Source organism: Falco rusticolus, chromosome 3, assembly GCF_015220075.1.
Source record: "Falco rusticolus isolate bFalRus1 chromosome 3, bFalRus1.pri, whole genome shotgun sequence".
Taxonomy (NCBI): domain Eukaryota; kingdom Metazoa; phylum Chordata; class Aves; order Falconiformes; family Falconidae; genus Falco; species Falco rusticolus.
In genome coordinates, this window is record NC_051189.1 from 50,531,284 (window position 1) to 50,549,968 (window position 18,685).

The 18,685-nt window shown below is 40.5% G+C and overlaps 1 protein-coding gene across 2 annotated transcripts in view; it reads left to right on the top strand.

Annotated features, from left to right (window-relative positions):
* LOC119144294 (ethanolaminephosphotransferase 1-like) overlaps window positions 1–18,685 on the top strand; it is a 59,915-nt gene that overhangs the window by 34,342 nt on the left and 6,888 nt on the right. For both annotated transcript variants that reach the window (XR_005103044.1, XM_037379431.1), the window contains exons 6-8: window positions 2,653–2,761; window positions 13,111–13,159; window positions 15,348–15,528. Coding sequence is in view for 1 of the 2 variants with exons in the window: in XM_037379431.1 (XP_037235328.1) it covers window positions 2,653–2,761; window positions 13,111–13,159; window positions 15,348–15,528 (339 nt within the window). In the remaining variant the exon portion in view is untranslated. The remainder of the gene's footprint in view (window positions 1–2,652; window positions 2,762–13,110; window positions 13,160–15,347; window positions 15,529–18,685) is intronic.

Sequence of the window (18,685 nt, forward strand, 5' to 3'; positions counted from 1 at the left end):
GAATCCAAGATTGTACACATCTGATGCTAACTTGCTATATAGTCCTTATTTCTGTTACTTGATTTGGACTTCTCATTTTACAAAAGGTTGCAAATATATTTCCTTGCTAAAGACTACATTTATATCTGAAAAGTACTAAAGCTGTTTGATGCCAGAGAGATGAGTAAAAAGCCTGGCCATCTTGTCTTAAGTAGAATCATTCAGTTGCACTTAAGAACACCGCTTTACATTTTAATTTTATTTTTTTACCAGCAGTGATTTTAAAAACAGTTTATACAGCTGATTAACATACTTATGTTTTGTCTAATAATCCTGACAATCTTCAGTTGTCACACTATAGCTTAGATCAAAGGATGGAGACATTTTCTCATTCTTCCAGCTTTCTAAAGGAGGTCTTTGAGACTGCCTCAGTGAAGTCAAAATTACAAGTCCTTAAAAAACAACACCACAAATTTGAAGCCAAAGAATGTTTTTTCATACACTACATCTGTTCAGTAAGAGGCAGTCTCAACCTGTGAGGGCTGCGTCACCGAATCCCAGGGCAGGGGATTCCCCTGAGAGTCTGTTGCGCAAACACTCCTGTTCCTAGAGGTGTGCTGACATCTGACAGTGATACTTATGACGGTACTGCCAAAAGTACTAACTAATAACAGATAATACTGCAGTTCCTCCTTTATCACTTGCCAAGAAAGTCAGTTCAGAATGCAACGTGTGAGGGTAAATTCAGGCTCCATGAAAGCCAGTTGGAGTTTTGCCATCAACTTTGACGGGGCCAGGATTCCACCCGTCATGTCTTATGGATAACATAATGCAGTTTCTTCAGAAGGCCAAATGTTAGGTCTGTTGCAGTTGCTTGCAGAACCCTTTGTACATGTCCTTCCTTTAGACCAAAACTTGACTCACTGTCTTCGATGGCCCAAGATGTAACTCTCATACTAGCATCTGCCCTTCTCCATTGCAGATCTGTTGTGCTGCTTGTTCTTGCAGAGGCAATTCAAACATCCAATTCTGCAATGATGCATTCAAGCAAAATTCTTAAAGAGCAACATACCAACAGGGCAAGAATCTTGAATTTAGATACAGAGAAGTCAGTGTAGTCAAATGTAGTGATATTTACGAGTAATAGGGAGTTTAAGTGACATCGGTGCTCTGCTACTAATCTGTGATCTTAAACAGGCTGTTATCCAAAAAAGAGATTTTCAGTGTTCCTTTAAAAGGAAGTAATTAATTTAATAGAAGACTGGAAATGTGTTTATTGATGTTAAAAATGAAGAAACCCCATAACATAGTGAAAAACAAGTATTTAAAAAAACTAACCAAAAAAATGGTAAAATCTGTTGTGCAGGTAAAGCTGTCAAATATTTATCATCCCAGAGTCAGAAGCTGTATTGAATGGAAAATATAAAGGTTACTGAATGTTACGTAGGAATAAATAGATGACTATGCAGTCTTCTAAATGGCATTATAATTAACATAGTTGTTTTCATTTAGAGATAAAGCGTTCACAATTCATTCTTAATCCAAATCTAGAGGAGTTCAGGAGATTGAGATATGTAGCATGAAGCTTACAGTCCCTTATGAGTCCTATAGCAAAGCTAAACATCTGAGAACAAAACAGCCTAGAGAAAGAGCAGGGCAGCAGTCCTGCTCACTGGGCGTCAGCAGCAGAAGGGGCTGCAGGGGTGGGTGGCCTAGGCTGAGCCAGGAAACAAGTTTCAGGAGGGAGAGGGGTCCCTTGAGGAGGTGGGATCAAAGGCACAAGGGCTTGGGAACCACTGAGCCACATTCAGTACTGCATTTGCATGTTAAACACCTAAAATGAATAATGAATTCGTGCCATAAATTGGAGGTGGTGCTGCTACAGGTAGTACAATGGGTGTGAAAGGTATTGCTCTAGGAGCTGTAGGGTATTGACTGCAATAAGATTTCTGACCTCAGCTGGGTCACAAAATTAATCCTGAAGAGACAGTAAACACTACATTTACATCTCTGATGAAGCTGGTGGCACTTCAGCAAGTGACTCATGAGTCTTCTGTATGAGTCCTTTCACTCTTAATGTTTCTTTTTGTGTCCTGTAACAATGTTATCTGTGAAACGAATTAAAAATCAGGGAAGACTTCAGCTCCCTCCCCTTCTTTTTATTTCTTCACATTCAATTTAACTTTATTTAAACTTTTTTATTATTTCAGGTGAGCTTAGATTGCCTCCCCCCCCCCCCCAACCAGTTATTCTTATATGATCAGTTCAGGGGACTGAGCTGCAAAATAACCACATTGCTAATTCTGAAGTCTGTATGCAAACACAAGAGCGTGCATATGCACTGGGGAGACCTGCATTAAGAAGGGATTTAGAAATTATGTGTTTTGAAAAGGTAAGTCAGTGATACTGACCACATGCAAGCAGATGCACACATTAGTAGGGAAGTTGCTTTCTTACTGTATTTCATATGTTTTAAATAATTTTGTTGGTGACCCTGGAAGCTGCTTCACTGCTTAGAAGTAGTTGTTTTGGGATGGCAGCATCAGGTCCTGTAAAGTGGAGACAGAAGTAAAACGACAGATTTTATTTACTCTTGTGTTTGTATTCAGATGATAAACAAAATTTGGTGCCTTTAGAAGTAAAGGATTGAAAATATGTTATCCTTTTCTATAGGTATTAATAACAGCATATCTGCTGACTGGTGGTGTTGGTGTGGAAGTCTGGCAGAAACCTCTCCTGTTTGGTTATTACATTACAGACGCATTAGTAATCTTGCTTATAGGTAAGTGTCCAGATCCATGCAAAACTACAATGCTTTTTAATTATTTTGATTAGATATTTCTTCTTTTTCCTTCATATGTTTTTCCTTTTTCTAAGTGTTGGCTAGTCCGAACCCCATGTAAATAGAGCTGATTAAAAGGGCTAATACTGGAAAACTTTTTAAAAGTAGATCATTTTGGAGACATTTTTCCTCACTGGATTGCTGTTGCCCACAAATAATACAGAAAACGTTTTTTACCTGCACATGCAGTTCAGTGCAGTGCGCTGGCTGGCTGGCTCTCAAAGACTCAGGAACTCCTCATATCACTCAGATTTAACTTTATATAAGTTTAATGTTTTGGCCTGCAGCACACTATGCTCCAAAACATTACGGACAGAAGGAATAAAGGCATTATTTAAATAATCTTAGGAGGCACAACTGTAAATATGAAAAAAAGCCAGGTGGTTTCTAAGCTCTTTTTTTAGAAATTTAGTACTACTTTCTGAACAGAAGTCATGCATTTTTCATATACAGCAGTGGCTTATTTGCTCATTATTTGATACTGTGAGTGTAGTTTGAAGTAAGCATAGAACATTTTTCAACTGCTATAGCTAGACTGAGAACAAGAGTAGTTACATTTTAATGAATTAAAAACATGGTAGACTTAGCTAAAAATGTGCGTATGCAAAATGGCTTTGATGTATTGCTTGGAAGGTGAAGAAATTAGCATATAGGGATTTTTATATGACTGTGCAAGCGATGAGAAGAGGGCGCTAAAAAAACCCTGTTTGACACAGACAGTCTAGACTTAAATCCCAAGAAACACCCTCAGTCCTTGAGCCAAATAGACGACTTGGATATAGGTGCATACCCAACACCGACTCTACCCAGGACTTATCTGCGCATTTTGGGGTGGACTTTTGAATCCACTGCATTGACTTGTGCTTTCACCACCTTTTCCCACGCTAATGTCTCCAGCAGATACAACCTCCAGCCTCAGCAGTGCTTCCAAGAATCCTCAGATTGGAAAGGACCCTGCATTCAGGCTGTGCCTTCAGGGACATGGTTTTGACAGTGCTTTGGGCTTTAGCCAGAGTGTACAACTGACCATGTGCGACCAAGATTGTACAGTCTTCTTCTATTTTAGACACTCTGATAAAAGGAAAGAAAGGAAGGGGAAAAAAACCCTAATGGTCGCCTTTTCAGTAGTCAACTAATTATTCAGCTTGACAGAGGTGTAGAATAACACACCCTCTGGGGGCTGGCAGGGTGCTGAGGGGTAGGGAGTGATTTGTGCTCTCAGAGGAGCACCACAGGTCCAGGAGTGATGGATGCTGGCTCGCACAGAAGCGGCAGGTCAGGCCTGTGTTGGCATTACGTGCTAGCATGGGCTAGTCCATTGAACACGCTTGTTCTGTGCTATGTGCATTGCTGCTTTTGTTCCTGTCACCGAGGCACATGACAGCCTGTTCAGTGAGTAGTACACTGATGGCTTCTCTTGTGCTTGGGAAGCCATGGATGAAGGTTTAATTCAAACTGTTCAACATGTTAGGAAGGTTTGTGGTAGGGAAGCATGTCAACGTCATCAAATCTGCAGAAGCGAGCATCCTTTTTCATACTCCACTAAAAGCAGCTGCAAAAGAAGGTTTGATGCACTACTGCATTAGCATTAGAAAGAGTTACTGCTTCTGTCTCACATAGTGTGCTTGCATGAATGGCTCCATGAGCAGAGAACTGAGTATTTCTTCCATCATTGTCTCAAGCAGAGCAGATGTAAGAGCCAAAAGATTTATTTAAAAATACTGTCTCTCACACGCTATCCACAAGGCCATTAACAGGGCAACTTTTGCAGCTTAATTATAGTTAAATATGGGCAAGAGATTATCTTGGTTGACTCTATATTACAAAAGTGTCACAGTGCTTAGTAAATCTCTTAAAAACAGGTGCTAAATTTAAGTATTAAAAAAGTAGAATCCTTCCACTGAGGATCATGCTGATCCATAAAGCACTGCCGTTTCACCACAGGTTTGAACCTCAGCTCAGCAATAGTGATGAAGGTGGTTATCGCTGGATAACCTATGTGTGGTGAATATCAATATAGAGAGTTTTTAGAAGCTTGTAGTAAATTGCAGGATGCCACTGTGATTGCAGAAAAAGTATCAGTCTAACCCACACCAAGGGCTGTGCAGCGGGGAAGATTAAATCATTCTCTCCCTTAGAGAGGATGCAGCGTGTCCTGCTCAGTCAGATCCATTTGTATCAGAGAGCCCACGCTCCGGCGTGCTCAGAGATATATATAAAACTAGGCACATAACTTTTGTGGCTAGTTAAAAAGCAAAGTGATGTAGTGGGCCTCTGTTGTTTTTTTATGAGTTAGTTTCCCAGGACCCTGAGAGGAGCCATTAAACCATAACTGGCTGTCCTTAACCATCTGATGGCATTTAGTAGTCACTAGTGGTCCTTCTAACAATGAACCTGTAGCTGCTCCATCAATACTTGGCATTCATTCTGTGGTTTTACTGTTCTGTACACAACAGGAGTTCAGCTGCTGAGCCGCCACTTCTCCAAGAACAGCTGGGCTTTAGCTAGTACCTTATGTAGTGGGAAGAAGTCCAAATGATATGCACAAGAGTGGAGTTTTTCAGATGTTTTTCCTGGAGTTTCGGGGGGGGGGGGGGGGGGGGGGGGCAAGAAAAAGAACAGCCCACGTATAACCTAAAGATGAACTCTGCAAAAGCACCTCCTTGGAGGAAGCTGTGGTATTGCCAGGTGACACTCACTTGCTGAAAATAATGGGATTTTTATCAGGTGCCAGAACACACAAAGATATACATAAAAGTGCAGCAATACCAGTGTTTAGATTAGATGTCTGAGGAAAGCCTCCCAAAAGAGAGCTTTACGTATGTCCCTGGGAACTGTCTAGCACACTGTGAACACCTGTGGGAAGGTCAAACTTTGGGCTGCTGAACAGTGACCTCAGAGGACTCCCTTGTGAAGCAGAGAAACTTCTGCATAGTATTTTATGGGAATTTTTCAGCTACCCAGTGAACAAAACCCCATAATTTTCACAGGCAGTGAATGCAATTCCATCCTGCAGCTCTAAAACACACACCTAGCTGGACACCAAACAGACGAAGGCGGCCATTCTCCTGTTTCCAGATTGTGTTGTCCTGGCTGCTAGACAGAAATGCCTTTTCTCTCCTAGCAGGATAGCAGCCAGACCTTTCCAAAGGTATGTGCCTGTGTGCGCAGCTGGAACTAATCACTTCTGCTCTCAGCCAGGCTCCTGCGGATGGCACTCCCAAAGCTCTCTTGGGATTTAACCTCAATTGTCCCATAGTGTTACCTGCCTAACTAGAGTCCCTTCAAAGGGCAGCACTGGGGTGAGAGCTCTCATTTATTTTCGCCCCTCCAGGGTATCCCAAATGCCTAGCATTCCCTGTCACTCTGCTGTCAGGTTGAGAGCAATATAAAATATTTACAGTACACATTTTAAAACAGTCAATTCCCCGCATAAAGTCGAGTACCACAAATGATGCTATAGACTTCATAAGATTTTGACTGACAGGTAAACATCAGTAGTTCAGGGATCAGCATTACTAATTGATGATGGGTTTTGTCTCACATTGCAATCAGATGACCTGTAATAGGTGCATGTTCTGAATGAAGCATTTCCCATTCTTGGGACGTTCATACTTGCTCTCTAAGATAGATTTTATTGTGTCTAATAATATTTGAGTTTGGTCTGCAATCCTGTCCTCACTGGAGACATTTATATGTCTTTTCTCCTCTACCTGACTGTTCATTTCCTTGAAACTCACTGGAAATTTATTTCAGTCTACTAAATTTGTCCAGAGAGCTCAGAAGTTACGGTGGGATGCACACAAACAATTAAAGTGTTATCACATTAGCTTCATCCCTTAGGAAGCCAGGTTGGAAACACGACTCCTGGATGCACAGGAAGATTCCTGCTCCTCCTCGGTATTAATTGCAACCACAAGAATAAGCTTTGTGGTTAAAGGACCACCAGACCATAGAGTGGATATGTTGTACTGCATCAGTGTGTGTCACTTGGGGCAGACACTTCCGTAATCAAGACATGGTGGCACATTTGAGTCCAGTCGATCTGGTCAACAGTGCCCAGATCTGGCTACTGAAGGCTGTGGCAAAGCTGAGACAAATTTTCAAAGTACAAGTTTGAACTTGAAATGTGAATGGAGTAATAACATCTGTCAGAGATCTGAATCTTGAACTTTCTTTTAGAGATGGGGCCAAAGCATTCAGAATTTTTTCCTGTGATGTGTATTGGATTGAGTTCTACGCTGACTTTTGCAGAGTGTGTTCCTTGAGGTTCACTCCTTCTCTGAGCTACTTAAGTATATAAAATGAAGAGTAAATAAATAAATAAATGAAAACATAGTAGCAACAAAAAACTAATGATGAGCTAAGCCACAACATTTGAAACATGTCAAGTATTTGAATCCTGTCATAGTGGGAAAGCACAGTTGTCTGTCTAAAAAACAGCGCCTTGTCCTTGCAGTGTGTCCTGTGTGTCAAAGGAAGACACAGAAGTCCTTGCAGTGGTTAATTATACAGCAGCCTGCTCTTTTTTTCAGTGTCAGAAAATGTTTAGGAGGGCATGGTCAAATCATAAATTCTTTCTGCCTCATAGGGGTAAGTCATTCTGTAGTGATTTCCTATAGTTCCCATTGCAAAGTGGCTGATGGTTCTGCCTTACTGATGGATAGTTGAATGATTAAACGTTATGTGATAGGTTTTCAAAACGTTATCACTCCAACAGGCTTTGACTAGCCTTGTTTTGAAAAGTCTGGTTAACATGAGTTGGCTTCTATGTTATATGTCTGTCACCAATTTAACATTTATTAAAGCATTGTTGAGACAGATTGTATGAGACTTCATTGAAGTAAAGGGTGTGAAATGCTCACCTGTCACCCAAGATATATATAAAAAGCAGCTGAGTTCATGTTTGGAGTAACTCATCCGAACCAGTCAGAACAATAACCCAGAAAACTGGAGCGCTGAAGGCCGGAGGCAGAGCAGCGTCACGGGATGCTGATTACAAGTGGGAATGGGTTTGGTGCTGTTAGCTGCAAGGAGTCGTCTCACGGGTGGTGGGAGCCCCAACAAAAAGTCAAACAAAGGAGCTCACCTGGCAGAGGCTTTCTGCAAGTCAGTCTGGACTTTACAAGTGAAGGCTCTGTTTCCCTGGTCCTTGATTCTTCCTGTGCCCAGAAAAAGAGAATGATGTGTACGTGCTGTGTGAACAGGAACACGTAAAAGAAACATCTATATCCATAAACTAATTTCTCAGGCTGTGCTAAATCCCTCCAAATGCTAATTGTTAGCTTACAGCTCAGTTCAAGAGAGATAAATGTGGTGTGTATTTCCTTAGACACTGAAAATAAGCTATGAAATCAACAGGCATGATAAATGCATCCCTTTACAATCTTTATACTCAAGAAGTATCTTAGATGCTAAATGTCCAAAACATATATCAACTTTGTGCATGAATACAGTGCTCATGTTTACACTGTGCTGTTAATCCCTGTAAAATTCAATTCATACTGTGTTGATATGTTTAGGTGTATTTTTCTTCTGTCCTTAAATTGCTTAATGTATTCAGACTTTACAGGCTCAATTAAGTCTGAAAATTATATACTCATTTTCTAAGCTTTTTTCTCCCCCAATTACTAAGTGGTTTTAAGTTTGCCATTTTATATAATAATAAAACATAATTTTATAGTTAGTGGACAGCTCAATATGCAGTTATCTGTTTGCATAAGCAACTAAAAGAGTTGCCTTCTCAAGATATGCCTGAGAAAATCACACTGTTCCGTAAAGAGCTGCTGTTCCAGTTACAAATACTTTTAAATGTTCACCTTTTGTTGAAGCTTGCTTCCAAGCGCTGATCAGCGTGCTAAACATTCAGTGTGTTATTTTCACGTGTCTAGCTGCTCTAAATGTGGAAGAAATTTTGAAAAAAACCATAGAAAATTGTTTAAAGATTTTCCCAAACTAATACTGATGCCTAAATAGTTTTAATCACAATTTTTTCTGTGGTGGCTAAGAAAGGTAAATGATAACATCCCGTTTCTTTAAAGCAAGCATTGACTATGATGAATTATTCACCTAGAGATAGAAAGGCCAAGCAGTATGTCAAAGAAAGCCATGTGAAGGTGTGGGCAATTGAAGAAAAAGAGAGTAGGATGATAGTATTTCATTTGTAGGTTGAAGTGCAGCTACAACTGCCTGCTGTTAAAGAGTTGATTTTTACTGAGCTCGACTTCTGCAGTATGCCCATGAGAAGCTTTGCACAGACCTCTTCACTGCTTCCCAAATAGGGGGGAAGCTCTGAGGAGTCTTTTTTTGGGGGAGCACAGCAGATGTGGAAGGGTACTTTTCTGAATGAATTCCCACAGTTTCCAGTATGGTGTTCACCTATAATTACATCTCTGTATTGCACTGTGTAATTTTTGAACTTTTAGGTATCAGGAAGAGCCAATTCTTAACAAATAATATTTCAAAGCTTTTCTTAGGACAGTTTAAGGATGGTTCACTTGCCAGGGACTTGCCAACAAACACGATTTCCAATAGCAAAGGTGTGAGGGAGATAAACAACTAAGATAAATGTTGTTCTTCCTTTGAAGCAGTATAACTTGTTTACAAATAGTGGTTTAGGTGTCTTGGCTACTTGCTTGGAGTTGCTTCTTTATTTAGTGGTGCTCACAGTATGTGAAGTTCAGTGTGTTCAGGAGCCTGGCTACCTGCGGTAGTCTTTCTACCTTTGTCCGAACGCCAGTGTGGTGCTCTTCTCCTGGTTACCGAAATAGCATTTTCTAGAACTGCAGGTAGTGTCAGCAGTTCATTTCTGGCTGAACCCTCTTTTTCTCTACAACGACTAAGTCTGTATTTTGCAGAAATGCCTAAATTAGCTCAGGTACGGCAGCCACGCGAAGTTAACTGCAGTGTGGAACGGAAACGACCTGACTGTCTCAGGTCCGCAGTACTCTTAAGTTTAGTTACATGAGGGTTTAAGATGCCCTCATACAACTAAACTTAAATACACTGCTGTTAGTCTAGAGTAATATAGGACACAAATGTACCATGGTATCCATCACATGCTAGCTTTTTTTTTTTTCTTTTAATTCACTCAGCTATGTCACACAACATCCTACTGTTGGGAATTGAATTTGAAAGCACCAAATGAAATCTGAAGTTGTGACTAAAATTGATGGGAGTTCTCTCTTTGATTCTCTTTACACATGTGTGTAAATATCTATATACATATGTGTATGTATGTATCAGTGTGTTTATGTATATATCTATTTGGAAAACAAGATAATGCCTTTATTTCTTACATGTGGCTAATCCTGAATTTCTGAATGCATTGGGTTTGGGCTTTTGTTTTAGGTTGGGTGGGTTTTTTTAATAAGGGCAAATTAATTCCTGATAAAGAGCTTTGCAAATGCTAATTTTTCTGAAAAGGGAGTCAAGATAGCACAAGGCATAGGACTGACCATAGGACTGTACCTAAATCCAAGGATTTGGGCTTGACACCTTCAGCCTAGAATGACACAAGAATTCCCTGTCTGTACCTGTGCCACCCATCTGTGCTTTAGTATTTCTGCCTTTAATACAGGCCTGTGTTCTTCCATTTGGGTCTCAGAATTCAAATCAGCTGGAAAATGGGGGATAATATTAATGGAGAAATTTAAAAATACCGGAAGAGCAGTAATACTTCTAATAACACTTGAGGAATTTCAACTTTCTGTAAGGTGTTACTAATGCACTAAACTTGATTTTTTAATGATTTTAAAATAAAATATGTGCTTTTAGGACATGAAAAAAAAAAAAAGCTCCATCATCATCAGTTGGGCAGTGCCTGGGTGGCTGAGCGCCAGAGGGACAGCAGTGGGTTTGCTTTCCAGGCTGCACCTTTTGTTCCCCAGACCAGCAGGGAATGGCAGCAATGCGGAAGCAGCAGTTTAGCTCCTGGGCACAAAAGGGATCCTTAATGCCAATTAAAAAAGCAGACTTAATGAGTACCAAAAGCAGCCCCCGAGCCAGGCCTCCTTAGCTAAAAAAAGATGGGAAAGCAACATGTTGTAGGAAATGATGGAATTGTGAAAATCCCATAAGCAACAGGGGAACACCCTTTGCTTTCCCTACTGCATCCTCAGCTCTCACTCTGTATAAAGTGAAGCCATATAAAAGTACAGAGGAGTAACTGGTGTAACTGCCCCATTCGGAAAGTGGCTTTTAGCTAGCTGGGGGATTGTTTGTGGTCAGTGTGTTATTTCTAACTAAAATGGCACTTCATAAAAATAACAAATTGTTGGCAACCATTGCTCTTTGAATTCTATTTCTATTTCTAGTCTCTATTTCTGTTCCTCTCGGTTGCTTTTCTCCTAACAAATCAAAACTTCAGGATTGCAGCAGGAAATTTAGATTTAACCTCAAGAGTCAATGTTTTGTCTCATGTCTGCTCTAATGTGATACAGATGTTGGAACTGCTGTACGTAACTCAAGATTTTATTGAACTAGCCCTCCCTGCCTAATAGAAAACATAGCTAACCGGAGTGCACATTAAACACAAATCACTCTGAAGGCACTAAGACTGTGAATTTTAGAAATATATTTACAAAATACTTGGGATATTACTTCAATTGCACCTCCTTCAGCTGTTTGATACGGAGTTTCTGCAATGGTAAAGATGCAGAGCTGTTTCTCTTACTTGTTTTAAAAAGCAAAACCAAGAAGTAAACACATAAAAATGCAATACCCAAAATTATTTACAGGCTGGATATTCTTTCTTTCTAATTTTTTGTTTCCTCCTCTTTAAAAGATAACCAGAAAGACTGGAGAAATATATTATCTATTGCACCCCTTTTTACTAATTCTGTTTTCCAACAATTCTTATCTCCACTATTCTTGCTTTTTTTTTTTTAGTTTTCCTTCTCTTGAGTTGCCACTGTGGCCAGAGTGTGCTAAATACTTGGGTATGTCTTTGATGAAGACTGAATGGTAAACGTTGATGTTTCTCAAGACTGCTATGCCACGTTAGCCCCAGTACTAAGTCATCCAAAATCAGTTCTTTCCTCTATTCATTCTTATTCTTCCGTATTTCCAATAATTATTTCTAGTAGCGAGATTAAAGTTTGCTACTTTTCTGTACAAACAGTACGCTGCGTTTCTTAAACAAGATCTTTTTAAGGTGAAAAAAAGGAGGTTTACATCATTAGAGTGCTTTTCTTGACCATTACGAAATATTAAATATGTATTAATTTAGTGCACCAAACCCAATCTTCATGCCTTATAATACAAAAGCTAGGCAGAAATATGCTACCCAGAGCAATCTCCGAGCAGCAAACAAATGGGGAAAAGCCCTTGCTACATAGAAAGTGGGGAAAATAACCAACCACCCAAACCCAAAGAGCTCTGCAGGGAAACGCAGAGATTTAAAAAGTCTGTATACACAGATATTTTCACCCAGTTAGGCTGACTGATACTGTGGCTTTTTGTTTAGATCTTGAACTTCCACTTGTTGCTGGAGGTTTTCTTTGACCATTGGGTGGACCAATGTGTTCTGGATGTGGGTCTTAGACAGGGTACAACTTTAGGCAGCTCTAGGGTTGCTGGCACGTGTTGGTAATACTAGCAGCAGTGCAGGTAGATGCGGTGTTAGCACGGGCAAATTCCTTATCCTTTGTGGGTTAAAACTGAGCTCCAGTATTAAAAAAATGAGTAAAAAACATTACTCATTCAAATGATGGCTTTATCATGAAAATGAATTAATTTCAGCTATTTTATCAGCAAAGCAGATCATTAGTTGAACTTTAGTATATTGAACTATAAACTGTTATTTCCCCAGTAATATAGGCAGACCCGTTTGAAGTTAATTGCCTTTATGTATTCCATTGGAAGGCTTTTGGTGTCAGACTCGGTTTTTTCCTCCATGAAAAGCATTTTCTCTGTTTTTTTTCAACAGAGAGAAGCTCATGCAAAATGGGGCTTTGATCTTTCTTGGGTCTAGCAAAGGAACCTGTATGACAAATAACTGATCCTACCTACTTACTGCATCAGAATGAAAAAAAATCTTTCCGGTCTCATCACTCATTACACAAGAAAATCTGTAACAGCAACTATATCTAGCAGCTAACATTTGGAAAAATGAGGAAAGTTTTATTATTGCTAAAAGCCTCCAAACTCAGTTTGTATCCTCTAATGAGTACAGAAATACCAACTCATTTTTAAAATAGTGCAGTAGGTCTGTTATCCTATGGGAAAGCTCTAAGATCAGTAATGAACAGGACTGTATATCATTATATATGAACCTTTTTCTCTTCCAGGTTTCAGTTTATTTCTTTCATTTCCACAAACACTATACAACATTCACAGGTAAGATAATTAAGTTGTTTGTTTGTTCCCCCTCCCCCTTTAATTTTTTGTATTTGAATGGTTTCCTCACTTGAGCAATAAATGTAATGATTGAAGTAGCTTTCAGCCAGATGCTGTCCTGATAATGTAGTAAAATGTTTTTCTGGCCAATTTTCAGAATCTGACCCGTTTCTTTTCCATGTTTGTAACTCCTCTGCTTTTCCTTTCACTTCCCGTTCTCCAGGCAGTCTCACACTGGTTCTGCACAGTAAACTGATGGAGGCTATGTAGTTAAAAATACTGCATTTTACTTGCAGTCAAATGTGATTTGTAACTTCTGCCTGTGCTAAGTAAAATTCTGTAGCTGATCATTCTGCACTCCATGATGTCTCCCAGATCCTTCTGTAAAATTCTCCTCTGTGTGGAGTCTGCAGATAATTGCCATCAGATACAAGCTAGACAGGTGGCACGCTGTGATTGCATCTAAGAGCTGGCTTGATGCACCTAGGAATTTTATACATGGCTAGTTTATACCCCGATGGCCTATTTTTATTAATGCTGGCCTGCTTTCCGTTAGTGTTTGCTAGCTCATTTCACGCATCTGTCACATCAGGTCTCAGGCCCTAAGTGTCCTGGAGGAGGGACTGTCGCTGACTGTCTTCAGGAGTTAGTGGAAGTTAATATTAACGTTTAAATTTTGGAGAGACTATAAGACAATAACACATCACTCCTACGCATCCCTTTTCATGTCACAGTGCTCAGTGTAGTAACTAAAAACCTGAATAGCCCCGAGTTTGGGGCAGGAGGAGCGGAGGGGCAGGAGGCGGGGGGCAGGAAAGGGTGAGGACCTACAGAGAGGCTGGGTGTTGGGGCAGGGTGCTGGGAGCAGCCGTGGGAGCAGGCTGGGGACCGCTGGTGCAGGGGACTCTGGTTTAGGGAGGACTAGGGGGAGGACAGCCCCTTTGGCATGTCAGTCCCTGGCAGTAACAGCATTTACCCCGATGAACATTTAGGTTTTGCTTTGTTTTCTCTCATGTCAGGACTTCTGTTTAATGTTTTCTGTTTGTTTAGTGACTTTTTGAGTCATCATTCGACATAGCTTCTTTCAAGCCTTCCGGTGCATTTATCATTCCTCTGAACAGAAGAGCACAGTAATTTTAAACATCCAGTCAAGCTTGCTTGAGGGATGCACACAGAAGCTATTTGGTCATGAGGAATTTGAGTTTTCCAATCATCCTCTCTTTCTTCATCCTGCTGCCTGTTCTCAGTTGTTATTTTATCAGAAGAAAATTTTTTTTGGAATGAGAAAGATATTTATTGGATTTTTCTGTCGCTGTTTCTATAAATACACATGTTCAGAGATTTTAAACAGGACATTTCCCAGTACACTTCAAGCACAGAATTGCTCTTCTGAACTATTGGTATGAAGAAGTGGTATAATGGTACTGAACTTTAGTAAATTAAACCTCCTGCTTCTTGTATAACCTCTCATTGAGTTTTGCCTGAATGAGAAAGATGCAAGATACATGCAAAAGCTGTTGATCTTACAGTTACCTTTTATCCTAGCTGACAGAAAATACGGTCATTTAACTACCGTTAAAAGTACTATCTTTAAAAGGGAGCTTACAACATCCAAGAAAACACAATGCATTATTTATTTTCCTGTACTCTTAATTAGCAAAAAAGGCCTCCCCTTTAGGCTGTACTGGCAACAGTACAGGATTGTCTAGCAGCATCACCTCTAGACCTAAACAACAGCAATGCCTGCCAGCCATATGCTTGATTCAGTTGCCACTGAAAACATGGTGTATTAACTGAAGTAATTTCATGTCTCATGTCAGAAGTTTCATCCTCCAAAAAATATACAGATTTTGAATTCACAGCAAGCCTGCATGCTGTGCCTTTGGATGACAACTTCAACAGAATACTGCAGCTCACTTTTTTGTGTGGTCCATTGTCAAGCAATGATGAGTGGGTGAAGCTGGTCAGAAGCTATGTGAATAAACCAGTATAATTTACCCCAGAAATAAATGTTACTTGGGTATCTTACAATTTCTTGTAAAATGTCTGGGTATCTAGCACATTTACACAGGTAGTTGTGTTGCAAGGTGAATTCTTGGGCCGAGTTTAGGCTAGAGTTTGAAATTACTGTGTGGAAATAGAACAGATAAATTTCCTTACTCTATAAAATCATTGTATTTATTTACAGAGCACGTTTAAAGAAAACACTGAAGAACGATTCTTTGTATGAAGGACTCCTACCTCTTGTGTCACCTCTGTTGCTGTTCATTCTTCTCACACTCTGGGTGGTTTTATCTCCAGGCAACATATTAGCAAAGCAACCGAGACTGTTTTTATGGATGGTTGGGGTTGCTTTCTCAAACGTTATTGTAAGTATGTTTGTGGTGGCGGTATTATTTAGAGATAGCTTTCTATTTTTATGTGAATAAACAGAAGGGCCCAGAAACTGTAGCTAAAGCTCAGCAGAATCACACAGCTCTTCTACCTCTGTGTTATGCTCTGACTGATAAACACACACCATGGCAGTTGTCTGGACTAGGGACACTTACAATACTGCAATACCTACTCCACCACAGCATAACATTTTTATGAGGGTTCTGGTTTTTTCCCTGAGGGTTTATGAAAACCCTGGGCAGGCCTTCCTTCCAGAAATATAACAGATATTCCCCAACATATAGGCAGAACTAGGGACTTGTCTAAGTAAAAGAAAGCTCAATGCAGGTACAGATTTACCAGCAAGAGTAGGGGGGTTGCAGCCTTTTCCAGCTGTTGTGCCTATTAGTGTGGTACATGTATCCTGCAGTTCAGCTGATTCCACATTTTCCCTTCACCATTTGGAATAAAAACATACCACTGACAGCATTTTTAGGGAAAGATGTGAAGAGATGCAGGGGCCTTGCAATAGCTGTCTGCCCACAGATTAGTTTCTCCTATACCACATCATTGTGACCCATTTCCCTCCTTTAACGCCTGTGAGGCAGCATAAACCTCGGTGAAGTAACAACATTGGCAGACAGACAGTAACACTGAGCACTGCAGTTAACCCAGGGCTTTCTTCTCTGGGTGAGGCCATTTGCCTCTCTTCTTGCCTGGAGAGAGGCAAGGGAGCTGCAGCCAAACAAAAAGGCGTTCCTCCATTTAATTCTAAAGCAGTCCGAAGGGTAGTGACTAGTGTAATTTTAGGAAAATAGTCTCCAACACCATCTAAAATTGTGTCACTGAGCAATGCTACATCCAATTTAAAAAGTCAAAGGCTTGAGGTGCCTTTTGAGAGCTTTGAAAATGTGGGATTTTAAAAGAGAACACATAACCCCTCTAGAAATTTGTATTCAGGAATGGAAAAGAAATCATAATTGTGAAGTTTGTTAGATGTATACTATAAATGTACATTTCCCAGGGTCACAGATCAAACAGTTCCATCTTAAGGACTTAATCTCACGGAAGTTAGGTTATTTTCAGCTGTGTAAATTCTATTGTATGCATTTTCCATTACCCAATCTACCCCTTTTTCTTAAGACAACATTGTAGATTCCAAAATGAGAACTACAGGTATTTCATACCAGTAGGGAAAGTGCTTTCAGAGCTTGGCAGATGGCAGGTTCTGCACATACATCTTAACCAACCCAGAGAAATTGTGACAGGATGCTTGCAGAAGGAAAATAGTAAGGCAAACCAGAAGTTTCTTTGTAGACTGCTGTTTGTTAGACATGGAGTGGAATGCATATTCTTCAGGCCATGTTTTTTCTTTTACCAAAACATCTACTGCAGTGTTAGAGGCTCACATGAATTAAAAATGTATGAGTTACTTGAAATTTTTAACATTTTAAAAGCAAGCATTAAAAATGTATGGGTGTTAGTTGGAATTTATAACATTTTAAAAATTAAAAGCAAGCTTGTATTTCCTTTCACCTCCTCTGGTCCCTTAAACACATCTCCTCCAGCATCAGAGTAAGGCTTGTCATGGCAGTGCTTTCCTTCTCTGTGAGAGTCTGACACGCTGGGTTTCCATTATCTGCTCTGTAGACCACAAGCTGCAGCCCGTGTTCCTCTGCCTGCCAGTGTCCTGAACTTCTCCTGCCTTTGACAATGTATTTTGCTGTCCAGCAGATCCCCTGAGCTAAATGCCTGGTCTCAGACCCAGCCTCGTAGCTGTGCAGTGTCAGGATGAATAGGGAAGGTGACCGAGCAAGCAGAAAGACAGGCCATTTCCGGCATTTTTGGCTAAATTGAGGAAAAATAGGCCTCAAAAAGGAAATGTGCTTATCTGTGAGAGGAGGACTTATTTTCCCAGTCCCCGTGGCCAGCAGCGGGACTGCCTGTGGGTTGACCACCCCTCTTGCCGAGCAGCCCAGACCTTGCTTTGAGAGGGCAAGTCTCAGCAATACCCAGGTCTGACCATGTCACCGCAGAGCACAGCCACCACAGCTGCTGCTGGGGAAGCCCTCAGGGGCAGTGTCTGAGCCCAGGAGGAAGGGATGGCATGGGTAAGGCCATGGAGGGGACCTTCAGCCAGCACCATAGCAGGAGATCCGTGGCCGACTTGGTGGCCGGCTGACAAGCAGGGGCAGCTCAGACTCGGGAGATGCTTCATGAGGAACCTCCCAGGAGAGATGGTAAGAGAGAAGACACCAAGGACCTCCCCAGGGGCACAAAACCACAGCCGCTAGAGGCTTAAATTCAGTGGGGCCAGGGTAGCACTGCAAGGTGTAGATGAGGCACATGGAAAAGCACAGAGCATAGTCCTACAGCCTTACTTTTTCTTTCCAGTCTGCCTCTCCACACTGCAGCGCTTCCATCTCCTCATGCCGTTTTTACCTCACTTGTAGTGTAAGTCAGTGCTTCAGGACCAGGGGGAATAAGGAACTGAGGGAGAAGCGCAGAGTGTAGTTCATTTTGCAGTGCTGTGATACACTGAAGGTGAATTGCTCCAAATATTACTAAGCGATCTTTATGAAAAATTGAGTACCATATTTAGCATGGTGTAATCATGGTTTAAAACAATGTGAAATCCAACCTATGTACAGGTGCAATTATTCAGCCAGAAAAACTATAGCACGTAGATTGCTTTAGCAATTTCTGATACCCTCTGGAACAATTCCCAAAGGACTCATAAAAAGAGTGTTATTCAAAAAATTCATAATCAATGCTGATAATGCATAGTAAGCAAAAATATTTACATTAAGTACAAATGCTTACTTCTTGCATTATTGAATGTTAATTATTTTTTCATGGTTTACTTTTTTATTCTTCAGTTTCTATAGCACAGACAGTAAAGACAGTATTTTTTTTCCCTATGGTCAGACTCCTAGGATTTCAGGCACTGCACAGGGAATGATTTTTTCATGCTTCTACTGTTTTGACACATAAAATCTATCTTTAACCACATTTAAATTTTGAGCAAAACTTAAATTGATAACATATTTCAGATGTGCCTAAATTTCTTTTTTTTTTGTGAAGGACATGGTGTGCGAGAGACACATTTCTTAAGGAGTCTAAACCAGGTAAAACACTCAGGTGTGCTTAGCT